At 44.2% G+C, this 15522-nt stretch overlaps 1 protein-coding gene across 1 annotated transcript in view; it reads right to left on the bottom strand.

The window, feature by feature from the left end:
- pcx (pecanex) overlaps positions 1-15522 on the bottom strand; it is a 78152-nt gene that overhangs the window by 47016 nt on the left and 15614 nt on the right. The window contains exons 6-13 of the mRNA XM_070527255.1: positions 12494-13275; positions 12019-12190; positions 9535-9804; positions 8910-9062; positions 7725-7784; positions 5264-5385; positions 962-1142; positions 549-654 (exon numbers count right to left, since the gene is read on the bottom strand). Of these exons, the coding sequence (XP_070383356.1) occupies positions 549-654; positions 962-1142; positions 5264-5385; positions 7725-7784; positions 8910-9062; positions 9535-9804; positions 12019-12190; positions 12494-13275 (1846 nt within the window). The remainder of the gene's footprint in view (positions 1-548; positions 655-961; positions 1143-5263; positions 5386-7724; positions 7785-8909; positions 9063-9534; positions 9805-12018; positions 12191-12493; positions 13276-15522) is intronic.

Here is a 15522-nt window from a genome sequence, read left to right as displayed (position 1 = left end):
GTCAAGACATGATATGTGCTTGCTTGACAAAGTTGTGCCACAGTTGGCGCGTTAAACTTAGGTACATGCTAAGCCTCATTGCATGCTAAGCCTCATTGCATGGCGAGCTTAGTTGTGCACTAGGCTTAGGTGGATGCCGGTCCTAGTCAAATGCTGGGTTTTGTTCTTTTGAATAGTCATACTCTTTATTTCCAACACAACTAGTTGCGGGCTAGGCCTGGCTGCATGTTAGTCCTAGTTACATGTCAAGCCCAGCAGTTAGGCCATATTTACCCGCCAGCCAGTCACATATACAAAAAAAAAAAGCTAAGCTCAATTGTGCCTTCATTTTGGAATTGCGCTCCAGTAACTAAAATGCTGTTGCACACAGCAAAAATTAAGGTCTCGCATAGTCTGCAGAAGTAAATGCAAGCAAAAAACATGCTCATAGCGAAGCTTCATGATATGCACATCCCAAACCATGTGCTTTATTTGGAGTATGTTCTTTCGTTGGCATCATCCATATTATCATTTTCATACCAAAAAAGCAACGTTAGGGAAATACTCACCACTTGCTGTCGAACATCATCTGGAATATCTTGGTGTCTGGCGACATCTCAAGGCCCCTTGACACGCCTGTGCTGTTCTCATCAAAGGTGTATGTCTGCCAGTTCCCTGAAGCACAGAATTACAAATATGTTATCAATATCATGCCCACTATATTTCTTCTTTTTTGTCATTTTCACCATGTCGAATTCAAGTTGCACCAAAGATCACTACATAAGAGAGGGGCACTTTTAGAATAATTTTTTTTAAGCTGCCTATAATCCCATTTTTACAGATGATGGTGCGCAATGAAATTAGGAAATTTGCAGGCATAAGGTAGGTCAGCTGGCGCAAGACCAGGATAATTGGACATCACTGGAAGAGGCCTTCGCCCTGCAGTAGACATAAGCAGTTGGGTACATGATGACTCTCTTACCGTGTTCATCTTGGAAGCAATGTACCGCACCAGGTGAAGTGTCATCGTGCGATATGGCCAAGTGGGTGCCAGGTGTTGACAAGATGCTTGCCAGGAGATAAGCCGGCGGCCCCCGGTCAGTGCAGTTCCGCCGGCCCGACGAAGTCCAGCCAGCCATCGCTGTTGCTGACTCTTCATCCTTCTCTCTGCACAAAGCAGTCAGACAGCACTTATAACACAGTAGACTCCTTTCAAGATGAGCTGTCAAACTGGATGCTCCAATATGCTGACCAGTTCAGAACATGCCTGCTTTCTGTTTTGTATTCCATGTATTCTGCATGCCATTATAAAAACTTGCCTTTAGTACAAGGCTATTTTCTAAATTTTACCACGTGAAATTTCTGCCTCGTACTATATGCAGATCCCAGGGATTCTGGCCCAAAATCTGCAATCCCGGCTTCGTCGTTGATCAGTGCTATCATCATCAAGACTCGTAGCGGAGGATGTGTCATCATGCGGTGGCATCGATAGGCTGCTACTGCTTTCAACCGGTGCCATATTGACCACACCATGAATCGGCACCTTTACCTAAAGGCTACCTCACACGATGTTGGGACTGCTGCCTCTAAAAGGAAAGTTATTTTAGCTGCCGCACCGAAACCATCAGTAATTACGCCACAGGGCGGAACTTCGGTGTCACTGAGGGCACTGTTCGTGGCTGGAGGAAGCAAAAGGAGGCAATTTTTTAACGCAGAGGTCTGAGAAGAAGTTTCCGGGGGCCGAAGAACGGAGCCTTTCTCAAGATTGAACAGGAGCTTACTGCATTGAGCTGCTACAAGCGAAGGCAAGAGAAATTGCCCGGAAGAAAGGCATTCCACGGAATGACTTCAAGGCCAGCAGAAACTGGGTGTCACATCATATGCACCGCGCTGGATTTTCTTTATGCCAACGAATGTCAATATCTCAGAAACTCCCTGAAAGCTATGAAGAACAGCTTGTGGCTTTTCACAGGCACATGATAAAGCTGCGGAAAAAGGTTGACTTTCAGCTGGGCCAGATCGGCGGATCAGACGCCGGTGTACCTTGACATGCCGTCGGTGCTCACAGTGCGGGAGAAAGGCTCCAAGCAAGTTTGTATAAGGTCGACTGGCAATGAGAAGACGCGGGTCGCTGTAATGTTATCCTGTATGATGGATGGTCACAAGCTTCCACCTTACGTAGTGTTTAAGTGAAAGACACTGCCGAAAAATGAAGTTTCCGAAAAATGATGTGTGATGCCAAAACAAAGGGTGGATGGATGAAGCGTTGGTGCTTGACTGGATTAAGTCTGTCTGGTTTCGGCAGCCTGGAGCACTGCTGAGGCTCCCATCCCTACTAGTGTTGGATGCTTTTCGCTATCACCTGGTTGATTCCATGAGGAAACTACTGCACGAATCTCGCACCGAGCTCGCCGTCATTCCTGGAGGGATGACATCCCAGTTGTAACCGCTGGACGTTTGCATTAAGAAGCCTTTTAATGACTGGATCAAGCGCTGCTACCAAGTAGGAGACCTGGAAGTAACGGCTGTCGGATGGCTGAAACGTTTCCTCTCCAGCAGTGTTTTGTAGCTGGATCGGGGATGCCTGGGCCAGCATCCCCAAGGAGCGTGTCAGTCGCTCTTTTAAGAAATGCGGCATCTCAAATAGATTTGATGGAACTGAAACTGACTTTCTGTCGGAAGATATCTCCAACATAGGGCTTTCGGGAGACAGTGCCAGTGAAACGGATGACGACTGAATGTTAACTGGAATGCAAATAAAGGCCTCCTGCGAGCTTTTTTCGCTCTCATTATATACAGATGAAAACTTTTTTAAATTTTTGCTATCCCTAAATTAAACCTCATATTATATGCAGGTCCATATTATATGCGAGTTTTTACAGTATTTTGGCTTGTGTGAAGTTAGATAAGTTAGGTGAAGGGATAAGAAAAAGAGCAGATTGGGTGAGGGAACAAACACGAGTTAATGACATCTTAGTTGAAATCAAGAAAAAGAAATGAGCATGGGCATGACATGTAATGAGGAGAGAAGATAACAGATGGTCATTAAGGGTTACGGACTGGATTCCAAGGGAAGCGAAGAATAGCAGGGGGCGACAGAAAGTTAGGTTGGTGGATGAGATTAAGAAGTTTGCAGGGACAACATGGTCACAATTAGTACATGACCGGGGCAGTTGGAGAAGTATGGGAGAGGCCTTTGTCTTGCAGAGGGGCGTAACCAGGCTGATGATGAATGAATGATTAGATAAGAACCAACAGATTTCCTAGGCTCCTTCAAGTTTGTGTTAAAGAAACTCCTCATTCGGTTTTGGCAATGCAAAAAGCCAAGCAAGTAATGTAGATCATGTGGTGGTGACCACGTCTGCAAAGTACCACGACATAGTAGTTTGCAAGAATAACAACAAACAAAAGCCTGAGCGATCTTCTTCTTGGAAGGGACACACTCCCCAAAACCACTCCAGGTAATATGCCACAAAGCAAGAAAGAAGAAAAAAAGAGGTGGGGGTTGTGATGTAGCATCACGTGGGCCCTAGGCTCTGCTATGGGAGCAGACAGGACAGTAATGCGGCTTGAAAGCACTGGCTGAAGCAATGGGATAGATATTTTGCTACTGAAAGGACAGCTTGCCCCATTGTATAATCACCTCACAACGTTTCACTCATTTCCTTCTTCACTACTGCACCCTTTATTTAAATTGTTGCAGTAAAACGCTCCCTGGACAGTGCTGCTTTGTAACCTTCAGTTTGGAGATCCCTTTATCTGCAGTGACAGCAATGTGTTTGGGAACCCAGAAAACTTCTGGATGCACGTTTTTAGCACACAGACTTGCCAAGCAATAAAAGCATTTTATCCTGTAGTCTAATAGAGGTATGTCTTTATGTGTTCAAGTATAACAAGCGCACCTTGTGCGTCAAGCTTATGCACATACCTTTGTTGTGTGTTCAGCAGTAAAATTTATATATTAAACATTTTAACTGCACTGTAGGACTGGTGCCAGCTGAAGTCTTATATATTTGTAGCCTATTGCAACTTGCATTGTTGTTGAGACCTGCTAAGTTTAGCGAAACTGGAAGTCTACTGCGACCTGTAGTCTTTTTAGTCAAACAACAAAGCCCAATGTATCATTTTTGATGCGCTCACTTTGATGTCTCAAATTTTCTATTTAGGTGTGGGAAACTTAACTCAAAGCCAATACAGTTGACTTTCGCTAATTTGAACCTGATGGGACGGATGAAATTAATAGTATAGGTGGGCAAATTTAAAATGCAGAAGAAAGGACACTACTGCTTATTCAATTGGCAGTTATTGCTAGATTCTAACACACCCTCGAATCAAACGTGCACCATCTTTCTATGTGTCCAACGTAGAAAATTTATGTAGAAATGACATTAAACCTTTACTGATGAGTGTTGCCTACAGGCAACATACCAGAACATTTTTCTTTCTTGCCGAGTTTCAGTACTGAGTACGAAGTTGTATGAATGACAGGCAGCAAGCGCCATTTGTTGGTTTCGAGCAGGAACACTGGACGAATTTATGTGGCATGCATCTCACTATCTTTTGAAGGCAAGGTCAGAGGACACATCTGAAGCAAGACATCCAGCTGGACTGGTATCACACATGTGATGTAAAACAAATGAAATGTACACCTGTGGTTCACATATAATAAGACCTGTCTATACAAAATTGAAAAAGAAGCCTTAGGTGGCTTGGGGTGAAGCGCACTTCCAGTTTTCTCTCTGGGGTTTTTTCTATTAGTGAAAAATTTCTGAAAAATATTTTTTTTGCTCCTTTTTGTTGATTATGCTTATTCTTGATGTTTTGCAGATTTAGATAGAAAATAAACATTTTATAGGGTATTTATATGTCTCATCCTTAGAGGGTTAAATCACCTAAACAAAGCAGAAAACTAAAAATCACCCAATTCTTTTCAAGAAAGATGGGCGAGGGTTCCATATGTGTTGCACCATGGCGGCCAGTTTTCTAGGTAAGCTTTGCCTCACAGTTTTTGTGATACATTTTTTGATAATCAATATTACATTCAACACATTATTTTTTTATTGGATTCGATATTCGATCTGAAATCTACTATTCAGTATTTGCAAACCTGTAGAAAAGACACTTTGTTTTAATTTTTGGTATGAATGTACAGACTATTGGCAGAAATAAAGGTGAACAAGCTTTAATTTTCCTTACGAGGTAAAGGCAACATACTGGGGAGTACACACTAGAGCAGGTGCTTGTTCCAGAACACAGAAACCGCCAGTCAGTACAAAAAAAGAACTTGCCCATCAGCCTGAGGCAAAGGCGGATTGCTTGGCAGGAGAGAGAGAAACTCGGAGGTGCCATAACTGGCTTTTCGGCGAGTGGCCGCCAGTTTTGGACGCTTCCGGTTTGCAGCAGGGGCTGAAAAGAGGTAAAGAAGGAAATGACATGTTGTTGCATACAGGCTGACTCCAAATAGTCAGCAGCTGATTTTTCGGACTCCCTAACGGCCGCGTAAACATCCGAAAAATCGGGCAGTCCAAAAAAATGAGCGCGTGCCTTTTACTGCCCCCAAGGGCTCGAATTGCCACAGACACGTCCCAAAAAGCTCTGAAGGCCTACCAGTACACTTATAAGGCATATCGGTGCTCGTTCTATGCTAGGAGAGGGCTGGTGCTCGCATGTATAATTAAGGAATACATAAAAGGTCCCGGGACAATTTCCCCTTCCCGCTCTTGGTATGCTTCACCGAGATACTCCGCCTATGCTTCACCGCATAACACTGCTGCATACATGTGAAGCTGACTTTCTGAAACTGGCATCATGCAACACGCAGTCCTTTCTCAGCTTCAAAGTGATTGGCAAGAATTACAAAAGCAGAGTTGGCGAAATTGCTAACCGCGGCGAATTCTGTGTTTCTCGTATACTGTAGTTCCTCGTATCTGGGCCATTATGGTGCAGTGAAAGAACTTGAAACTTGCCAAATTTATTCTTTGGCTTCTTTATGCAATGTAGCTAATCTTTGACAATAAAAAATTAACTAGGGCCGAATAGATGCAGTCAAAATCCACAACACCCTGATGAGCTGGTGCAATAACTGCAGGACATTGTCACCACTGGTCTTTTCTTCTTGCGTCTCTTCTTGCTTGTCAAGTCCCTTTTAGGTTAAAGTGGATCTTCTTGGTATAATAGAAGGGTAACCTACTAATACAGTGTAAATAACTTTTCTCTTTAGTGCCTCTTAAACTGCTGTAACAGTAAAAATTCAGCAGTTCAGGAAGGCTGGCATGCAGGTTAGATAGCAACCCCAAGAAAAAAATTTTTTATTCATCTTTCACATGTGTCTAAAAATGGATAAGCTCCTCCCTCATATTTGCATTTAGTCAAATTAATGTCTTCTCATGCATGTCTAACATGCATTCACATAACAGGCATTCCACTGAACATGAGGTTGCGGGTTTACTTCCCAGCTGCAGTAGTCGAACTTCAGTGGGGGTGAAATGCAGAAACATGTGTGCTTAGATTTTGGTGCACGTTAAAGAACCTCAGATGACTAAAATTAAACCAGATCTCTCTACTGCAGCATCTCTCATGACATCGGGGTTGGTTTGGGACATAAAACTTCGTGAACGAATTAATAAATCTAATAGCGTTTTAGTTTGTGCACAAACTTCTTAACATTTGTGGATTATCGAGTTATCAGAGAAACAAACGCAAGTGGGTGGGTTGGTGGCACCAACTGGTGGCACAGAGCTCGACCATAAAAACACAGAGCTATTTGTGTAGTAGCCAAGTGTATTCTACTTCACTGCCGGTGTAAATCTTCAGCAGCGGTGCAAATTATGGCATGTCACAGAGGAATCTCGGTCAGAGAAACTATGAATAAAGCCAACCTATGGTTGGTTTTATTTACTTTATGTCTGGCAGATGATTTATTCCCAATTTTGCATTGGTCCCATGGGACACGTAGTCATGAGGCTTTAATAGACAGGTTTAGTTTAGTGTATGCAACTATAGCATACTCTATACGCTACAGTATAGCGTATAGCGTATTTGGATCCCGGAGGCCATATGCCGTCGTTGCGGCTATCTCCCGACTGTAGCTGTAGGTGGCGTTGACATCTCGAATATTTCTTTCGTTAGGCTTCAACTCGTTCAAAATGAGAAGCGATCTCGAAAACACCACAAGGTTATCCATCCATAATACTATGTCATCAAGGCGACCTGAGACTAAGCCAAAGCCGTTTACACAGTCATTTGCTATGAACAAAGTGCACTTTACAAAAGCAACACCAAATTCAATTCGAAGCAGGCAGTCGGGACCGCCGCCCTGTTTCCCGCAAACTTAGCAAACCACGCAAGGACTTCAAGCCTATATCTGAGAAATAGCGTGTATATGCAATGGGTTGTTTAGCATTCTGTGCAAGCGCAGTGATGACCCGTTATGTTACAGCATATGCAATGGTATGGCGTACGCTAAACTAAAACTGTCTAATGTCCACTTCATGCCAAATGTTTTCGGACTGAGGGATTCGAGAAAAAGCTGAACATCTCCATGACCTCATAACATAGCCTGTTATTCCGATTTCCAACCTGTACTAGTATGTACAAACTACATAGTGTTGTATGCTTTTAATGGCTGCAGTTTCAAAATAGTTTGAAAATTCAACGAGTTTTCTCAGATCACACAGTCTATAAGCCATTGACACTGGCTGCATCAAATCAGTTGTGCATGACTGAGAAAAGCAGTGAAGCCTTACCTTTGGAAGTTGGTGGGGAGAAGCTCGGAGGTGCCTCCTCGGCATTTGAAGCAAGCCGTCCTGAAAGAGCCAAGACAAGCAAATTGATCAAAGGTGCAGGCTTCAGCAATAAAAATAAATGCCACTTTCACTCAAATCATTGGCTGACAGTTCCTTTTTTACCTATCGCACGAGTCACGAATCTCCTAGGTTGTCTTAGATTCGCCAATTTCTTTACCAGCCGTCAGGACTAAAAAAATGATCTCTCAAGCGAGTGCCCAAGGAGAGTACTGCAGTTGTCACTATCTGCTGCCACAGCTGTACAGCACTACAGCTCACTGCAACGGTACGCCACTTTGACCGCACTGAATGCATGCAGTGCGAGCACAGTCACTGTTTTCTTAACATTTGCTTTCGGCGAGATGTTAGCACCAAGCATGCAGTACCAGTACAGCACTACCTACAGTGAGTCAGGACTAGTGCACGGACGGCTCTGGACCGTTGGTAAGAAACGTGATTTGCCTTTTGTGGCTGCTGTCATTTACTCTCATCTTGGTCGGCTTGCAATCGAGGCAGTCTTTTTTATTGGTGGACCTTCCGAATTTGAGGTGTCGGCTTAGAGTCGAAGCCAGCCTAGATTCTAGTAAATACGGTATATAACAAGTAAAATTTAAAAAGATTTGAAACATACAAATAAAAAAGCAATGAGACAACTACGAAAGCAGAGTAATGACACAAACGCCTTGTCTCACTTTGTTTTAGTCACTTAAAGCTGTTTTCTTGGAAATCAGGGGCAATGGTCAGGTTGTACTGTAAACCACTATCGCAAAGCCAGTCAGCTCAATGAATTGGACGGTTCTAGGTCAGCCAAGCAGGCCAGACAAGGCATTGACCCAAATGCACATGTGCGTCCAGAAAGTGTCATTTCAGGTTCGTCTTGTCAAGTATTTGAAATTTTCTGCTACCAAGATACCTATTCTGAGCTGCAAGCGGCTGTGAGCAAACATACATTTGCTTCACTGTGACCAATAGTGTCTTGGATCTTTCATTTTCAGTTTCACTGTAGCAATAGAACATCTTGTGAAGTAAAGCATTCCCAATAAAATTTTAACTTCCTTAGGTAATGTACCTGATGATTCTTTACATCTGTGTTCATTATATTTAGGTCAAACTGTACAAAAAAACATGTCACTGGTCCCCACTCACGGCAGATGTCCAACTCCCTCTTCAACTTCTGCAGCTCCACTTCACACTCTTGAGGGTCATTGAGGTTGAGAATGTCGAGCAGACGGCGGCTCAGCAACGACCGCACCGTCGTCCGCGTAAAAGGCCCAGGAACTGGTGGGTATGCCTGTTCCCCTATAAAAATTCAAACGAACATTGATCCAACATAGCACTTTCAGCAAAGTTGCAATGGGAACACAAGAAAAGGAGTTATTTTTGTGATGCTTCATTCTTCTAGAAAAATAAGAAGAATTACTTTAACTAAGCACAGTCTTAAGGTGCGCTATCACAACCAGTCCAATTTAATGGTCACTAGAAGCAAATATAATGTAAGGCTGAAAGATTGGTAGTTTGACACTCATGATTTCTACTGGCAAGAAATGGTTAAGAAATGAGACAGACGGCATGTTTCCTGTCTACTGTTCTTATTCAACATTTTTTTTTCTGCCGATGCACAATCATGGAGCAAATATCACATATATCTACCGTGGCATACCATGTGTTTCTTATGGCAAGATGTAAGATTTCTTTTTAATACGGTAAAGTGGCATTATGCTTGCCTGTCTGACATGGGTATAAAACAATGTACACGTGGCCATATACTCGCCTCTGGCATCTTCTATGTACTGCTTAGGAATGGCTCCCAGGGCCGTGGAGAGGCGTCCTGAGGCACCAAGGGGAGTCATCTCGTCGGGAGACGATGGGGAACTGGCATCAGAGAGGCTCTGCTCCGATGATCCACTGCGGACCCGCATGACAGCCTCCTCACACTGCCATGGAAGACTGGAGTCCGCATCGCTGGCCCCAAGGCACGTCTCAGCTGCTTCGGCCGGTCGCTGTTGGCTCGGCTTGTGCTCCGTCTGTTCTTTGCTCAGCTCTGCAAGCAGACGACACAATACACGGTTTTGTGGCTTTCATGCCATACCTGCCAGCCTGTGAACTTCAAAATGCCTAGGACACAGAAGCGATGAGGGGGGGGGGGATCTAATACGTATATTGAAGACAAAATCTTCTTCGCTGTTTGGCATATCTGAGATATGGATATCTTGCAACTGCTTCCAAGAAAGAAATGTCCCTCTTAGAACTCCAGAGTATTGTAGCAAGTTGAAAGAGGTATCAAATTTTAGGTCTCAACAAAGCAAGAATAGAGAACCAATCGCAGAGTACGTAGAGTTAACGATACAGGCATAACTAGCACCAATATAATTGAAAAATGCACACATTATAAATTAGCCCCTGTAAAGAGTTCACTGCTTAGATATGACATGAACAAGAGACCGAAAAAGACAGAACACAGAGGTATAATAAATCATAAATCCTTTCAACCACCATGTATGCCAACCTTGTCTTCTTTAGCATAGACACTTGGTTGTCCAATCCTTTTTATTTAATACCCTGAACACACACTTTTGTGAGAAACATGCACACTCTATTAACAATTATCCAATTTATTTGATAATAAGGCGAGGGTGCCCAGTTGGTGGACCCGAGAAACAGAACTAAGTATGCACCCTAATATAAGGTGATATATAATAGCCTATAAGTTAATCAAACTTGGCAGGAACTGCCCGAAATACGAAATATTTGGGTTGCTTCAAAACTAAGAATTCTGGGAAAAAGAAACTTACCTTATAATAGAATAATTGCAGTATTACCTTCAGACACAACACGCAAGCAGAAGTGAACTTGGAACAGTGGATGTTCACAAGCAACACATTCTTCTAAGGTCGCAGTGAATTTTGCAATTATTTTTCAGCGTCCAATCTGATCTGCTTCAGGAAGTTATGTGAATAAATTTGCTCAAAGCAAGTACCCACTGGTACAGGACGTCTCGCGCTGCCGCAGAGAGCGGTACCTTTACAATTTCTTTTTTTTTTTGCATGCACATTTTTGAAATCTCGCGCAGCCCAGTTTTTCAACAGCTTTGAAAAATTATGTGAACAGAATTCCCTTTTTGTAAAACTTGGCACAACAGTAAAATCGTAGAATGAACCTGAATTCGCAAACATATCGAAAAAAACACAGGGGACTTGGCAGGTATGCTTTGACCCTTTTACTCTTAAAGGGGCAATGCATACCTGTCATACTTCGGACTTGGGGGTTTAAAGAGGCCTTGAAACAATTTTCTAAATACTCGGAGAACGGCCTCACTATTAAAGCAAGTCACCTTACAGATCTCCTAGCAAAAACTTCAGATTTTGCAAGTATAAATGCAATTTGGTGTAGTTATTGCACCGGTGAATGGCTATCTCTCTCCTTTAGTCTGCACTAGTGTGCTGGAAGCTGCGCAGGGAAGATGGCAAATGCAGCAAGGCTCTGTCCAAAAGTAGAGTGCCTCACCAGCAAGACGACTCCTCTACGTTATCTACGTAGTCATCTACCTCAGCGTTTACGTTATGCAGCAAGCCATTTTTTTAGAGGCCACACAGCTGCCGTGCGTAGACCGGCAGTGCAAAGATGAAATGCTTCTTCTGTCTTTTTGAGATTGCAGACACATATTTTTCATTTATCTGCCTCAAAATTAGCAATCACAGTATTACAGAGAATGCCTTCACAATCACGAAATAAACCAATAGCTGTTGGTGGGCTTCGCTGCTTGCGATGACGACGACGAAATGGCGGGAGCAAGCAATTTTTCACTGTTTTCCACATGATATTGTAAATTCTGTGCTGCATGTAGTGCATTAATATTTGGATCACATGTTTACAGGAGCCTCTTTTACAATGCGACAGAACACAAAAAAGAAGAATGTGCAAATGGCAAATCTTTATCCACTAGAAAAAAAAAAAAGTGAGGACATTTGGCCATCTTCCAAATGGATTAAATGAGGACACGGGACATATAGTGAAAAGTTGGAACTGTCCCGGTAAATTTGTGACAGTTGGCAACCCTAGTTTAGACTTTCAAAACTCGGTTTGTGCTGATTTGGATGAAAGAAGCTATTTAGGTATTACAAAAGAAAACAAGGGCCAAACATTACTTCCTTGAATATTACGCCGAAACCTAAACGCTGGTACACCAGTGTGAGGTACCAGTGCTCAGCTAAAGGAAAGGAGCGGTTAAATCTGAGAAAAGAGGAGCAACTTTTACCCAAAGGTGCCAATGTCTTTGTCTCATTCGCTGGTTGGCTTGTGGCTACGGCAAAAAGCCAATCCAAGCCAGCCACACTGCTACGTTCTGAGCAGGCTGGAGATGGAAGTGGTTCCGGATTTCTGGGGTTCCCTTCTAGCCATCCAGGGTACTGCTCAGGCAAGTCAAGTTCCTGCAAGCATAAAACGTGTGCATGTGTTCATATAAATGTGCAGCCCTGTCATTGCTTTGGCGCAATCTGAGTGAGCATCATAGAATGCAGTTCCCATGTTAAGCACAACCACAAGCAAACATTATGAACATTACAAAATTGCTGACTAACAGCAGGTGACGACAGAATTGATAATGAGACAAGATCTAGCACTGAGTAATTATTGGCGTAGTAGTGGTTGCTAGCTACCACTCTGGGTGCTTGCAGCTAGCCCCAACCAAAGCCAAAACATTCATCGCTCTATAAAAAGGGAGGTAACCTTACCTGTGGATTTCCACTGCATGGATCCAGTGGTTTGTAGATGACTGTGAAGTGGCTGCTGCTTCGATCAGATTCGCCAGATGCCGATGACACGCTATCTGTCGACGGGAAACACCGGCCGGCCGCGGCGTGACCGTCTGCCCCACTCGACACCACTACCCCAGTCTTTTCCTCCTCTTTCTTTTCACTGCTACCTCGGCCACGCCGCTGCCTTAACGTGGCCGCGTCCAGCGAGCGGTGCCTAACCAATGACTTCATGCTGCTCGACCCACTAGACGCCGTGCTAGCCGGAGTCTCCGCGGCTGGTTGCTCCGCAATCGTCTTGATGGCGCCGTCGTTCATCAGTGGGGGCCGCGAGAACTCTACACTCCTCCGGACGTGCCGAACATTCGCTGGCACGGGGGTTGAAGAAGAGGATGACCCAACGCGGATAGCTTCCAGCGAAACTGGATGAGACGGCGGAATGGAAGACCGCTGCTTCTCAGCAGCGCTGGTCTCGAGCTCGCTATGGGCACGCCGCACCAACCAGTTGGCATCGGCATCCTCGACGTTGCCGCGAAGTGCATGACTGCTCTTGCGCTGTTGTGCTGCACGCGCCAGCTCCGCGGCTCGGACGCTCGGGTCCTGTGACAGGAAAGCCAACTCAACAGAGCCGGTGGCATTGCGGAGCGAGCCAGACGAGGAACCAGAAGAGAGGAAGCCGGTGCCGCCACTACGGCGCCTGTGCTGGCTACGGGTCCGGTGGTTGTCTGGGTGCAGGGACGTCGAGGAACCTGAAGCCACAGCTGCAGAAACAATGGAAAGATCAACATTTAATTGACTGTATGTTTGATAGGGTTTAACATACCCTATCAAAGCAAAATAAACATTATGAGAGACTCGGTAGCAGAGTTAACTGTTTAAAAGGACACTAAATAAAAACTCCGAGTCAGTTTAGACTAATAAACTATTCTTTCAAACTTTAGTTTCAACAACTCAAAGCACAGCAAAACCTCATTAATGTGTGCCTGCCTAAAACGCACTAATGGTTAAAATGTAGTTGCGATGAATCTCAGACCTAGTCTCCATAGAGCCTAATGTATTAGCTGACTGCTGAAGCTGTAATGGCTCGTCGTATGACTACCGGTTAGTTCATACCACAATCACTTTTTGTTAACTGTGCCGCATCAATTCTTGGTGTAGTAGATGCAATGCTTTGCCGCAATGTATTTTCCACCTTTTCGGTAAGAACAGAGACCGGTCGACCAATGAGCCCTGCTTTGGCGCGAGTGCAGTGATGCTTTATGGATAAGCATCTGAAATGCACGGAAGCGCTGTAGCAGCCTCAACAATGAATATAACCATCGACCGGTGCACCGGTATGCCTAGTTGCCACCAACCTTATCGCGATAAACATCTTCGGCTATATGCATGGCAGCGCGTAGCGCTGTAGTCAGCGTACTTCACGCTTTTAAATAAGCGATAACCCAAAAGCACCGCTATTCTTGGCCAACTTTGTGAGCAGGACTGCTTCAAGATATGCACTGTTGGCACCACATCCGCGTGCCTCCAGGTGCAGCGTGGGCATGAAGAAAGCCCACAGCATGGGTGCCAGATCTGCCGGCAAACATGCCCATGCGAAGAGTCACTTTCCGCGATTGTTTCACGTTTCACTTTGGCGAGACTCGGCCCTGGGCCCGTCGAAGTATACGACCGACAGAGCGCTTTTGGCATTCGGGTAATCAAAACATTCCCCAAAAGTGATCACCGGAGAATACAGCTTCAGCAAGAATCCCGGCAGAGTAACGAATCTTGGTGACGATGCTTGCTTAGTAGATGATGCACTGCACACTAATTGCGCAGGATGATCGGCATCACACGGCATCAGGTACCACGTTTCAATGAAGCAGTGCCGCCTTTGTTGAGTAGCAGATCACTGTACAGATGTGCATTTACACATTAGGGAAAGCCGCACAAGTTGTCTGCACAGTGGCCATGTCTACCGCTGCGTTCGCTGTCGCAAGCTTTGAGATGCTCCTTTGGCATTGCCACTGCGGTGTATTGCTTCTGCGCTAATGCAAGGTTGAGCGACAGAGCCAGAATTTTCCTGCGCTTCCTAGTGCATATTTTGGCCAACGTTTAAAGCAGCATCACATTAATTTTTTTGTAGGCAGCGACAGCACACGTCAGGAAACACAAACTTGTACATGGTGGTTAGTGCATGCTACCGTTTAGGGCGTAGTTATGCCGCGTTCCCGCCAGTTACATATTAACGAGGTTTCACTTTAGCTGGTTTATTAGGCAAAGAAGAAATAAGTTAAAAGCAAATTTTTTAAGCTCGTGCCAAGACATCAGCACCCATAAGTCAGTATGGCAACATGGTTTCAAAAGCAATTTTTTATACCTCGGTCAACGTCGCTCAGTTGATTCTACGATTCTGCAAGAACACAACATAGTCAATCTTAACTGAATAAATTTAACGGTGTCATGGCTAGCTAGTGCGAGAATTTCAACGTGGCGACGCCGTCCATCTTCCACTTTTTTTTTCTGGCTTAGCAGGCCTCCTCTGATGGTAAGGGTAGCTCTTTTTTGGTATTTTGGGAGAGTAATTAACTAAAACGACTAAAAAAATTTTTATTTGTTGTTTCTTTAGTAATTATCTTAAGGGGCACATTGCAACCTGTAATTACAGAAATGAAGCCAGCCAGAACTCAAGGCATCAGCTTTAATCAGCAGTGAAATGCACTACTGTCCCATTTATTATGTTTTGCACTGTGTAAAGAAAAGTTGTACAGGAAAAAAACATTAATTTGAACAGCATAGCATTTCATAGCACATTTGGGGTCCATCTTTCTCAAAACAGATAGGGAAAGCTTCCTGGAACACTTCCCTAACTTCCTAGGAAGTTAGGGAAGTGTTAGGAAAAAGTTTCCTAGCAAAAGGTTATGCACTGAATACTGGCTGCCTTAAAATACTGCAACTACAACACACCTCCCTTAAGTTATCACCCACAAGGCTAATTAGCGAGATTTTGCTAATTTGTGTTCACACTG

Source organism: Dermacentor albipictus, chromosome 10 (assembly GCF_038994185.2).
Source record: "Dermacentor albipictus isolate Rhodes 1998 colony chromosome 10, USDA_Dalb.pri_finalv2, whole genome shotgun sequence".
NCBI lineage: Eukaryota > Metazoa > Arthropoda > Arachnida > Ixodida > Ixodidae > Dermacentor > Dermacentor albipictus.
Note: the sequence above shows the minus strand (reverse complement) of the source record. Positions and strands in the feature narration are given on the sequence as shown.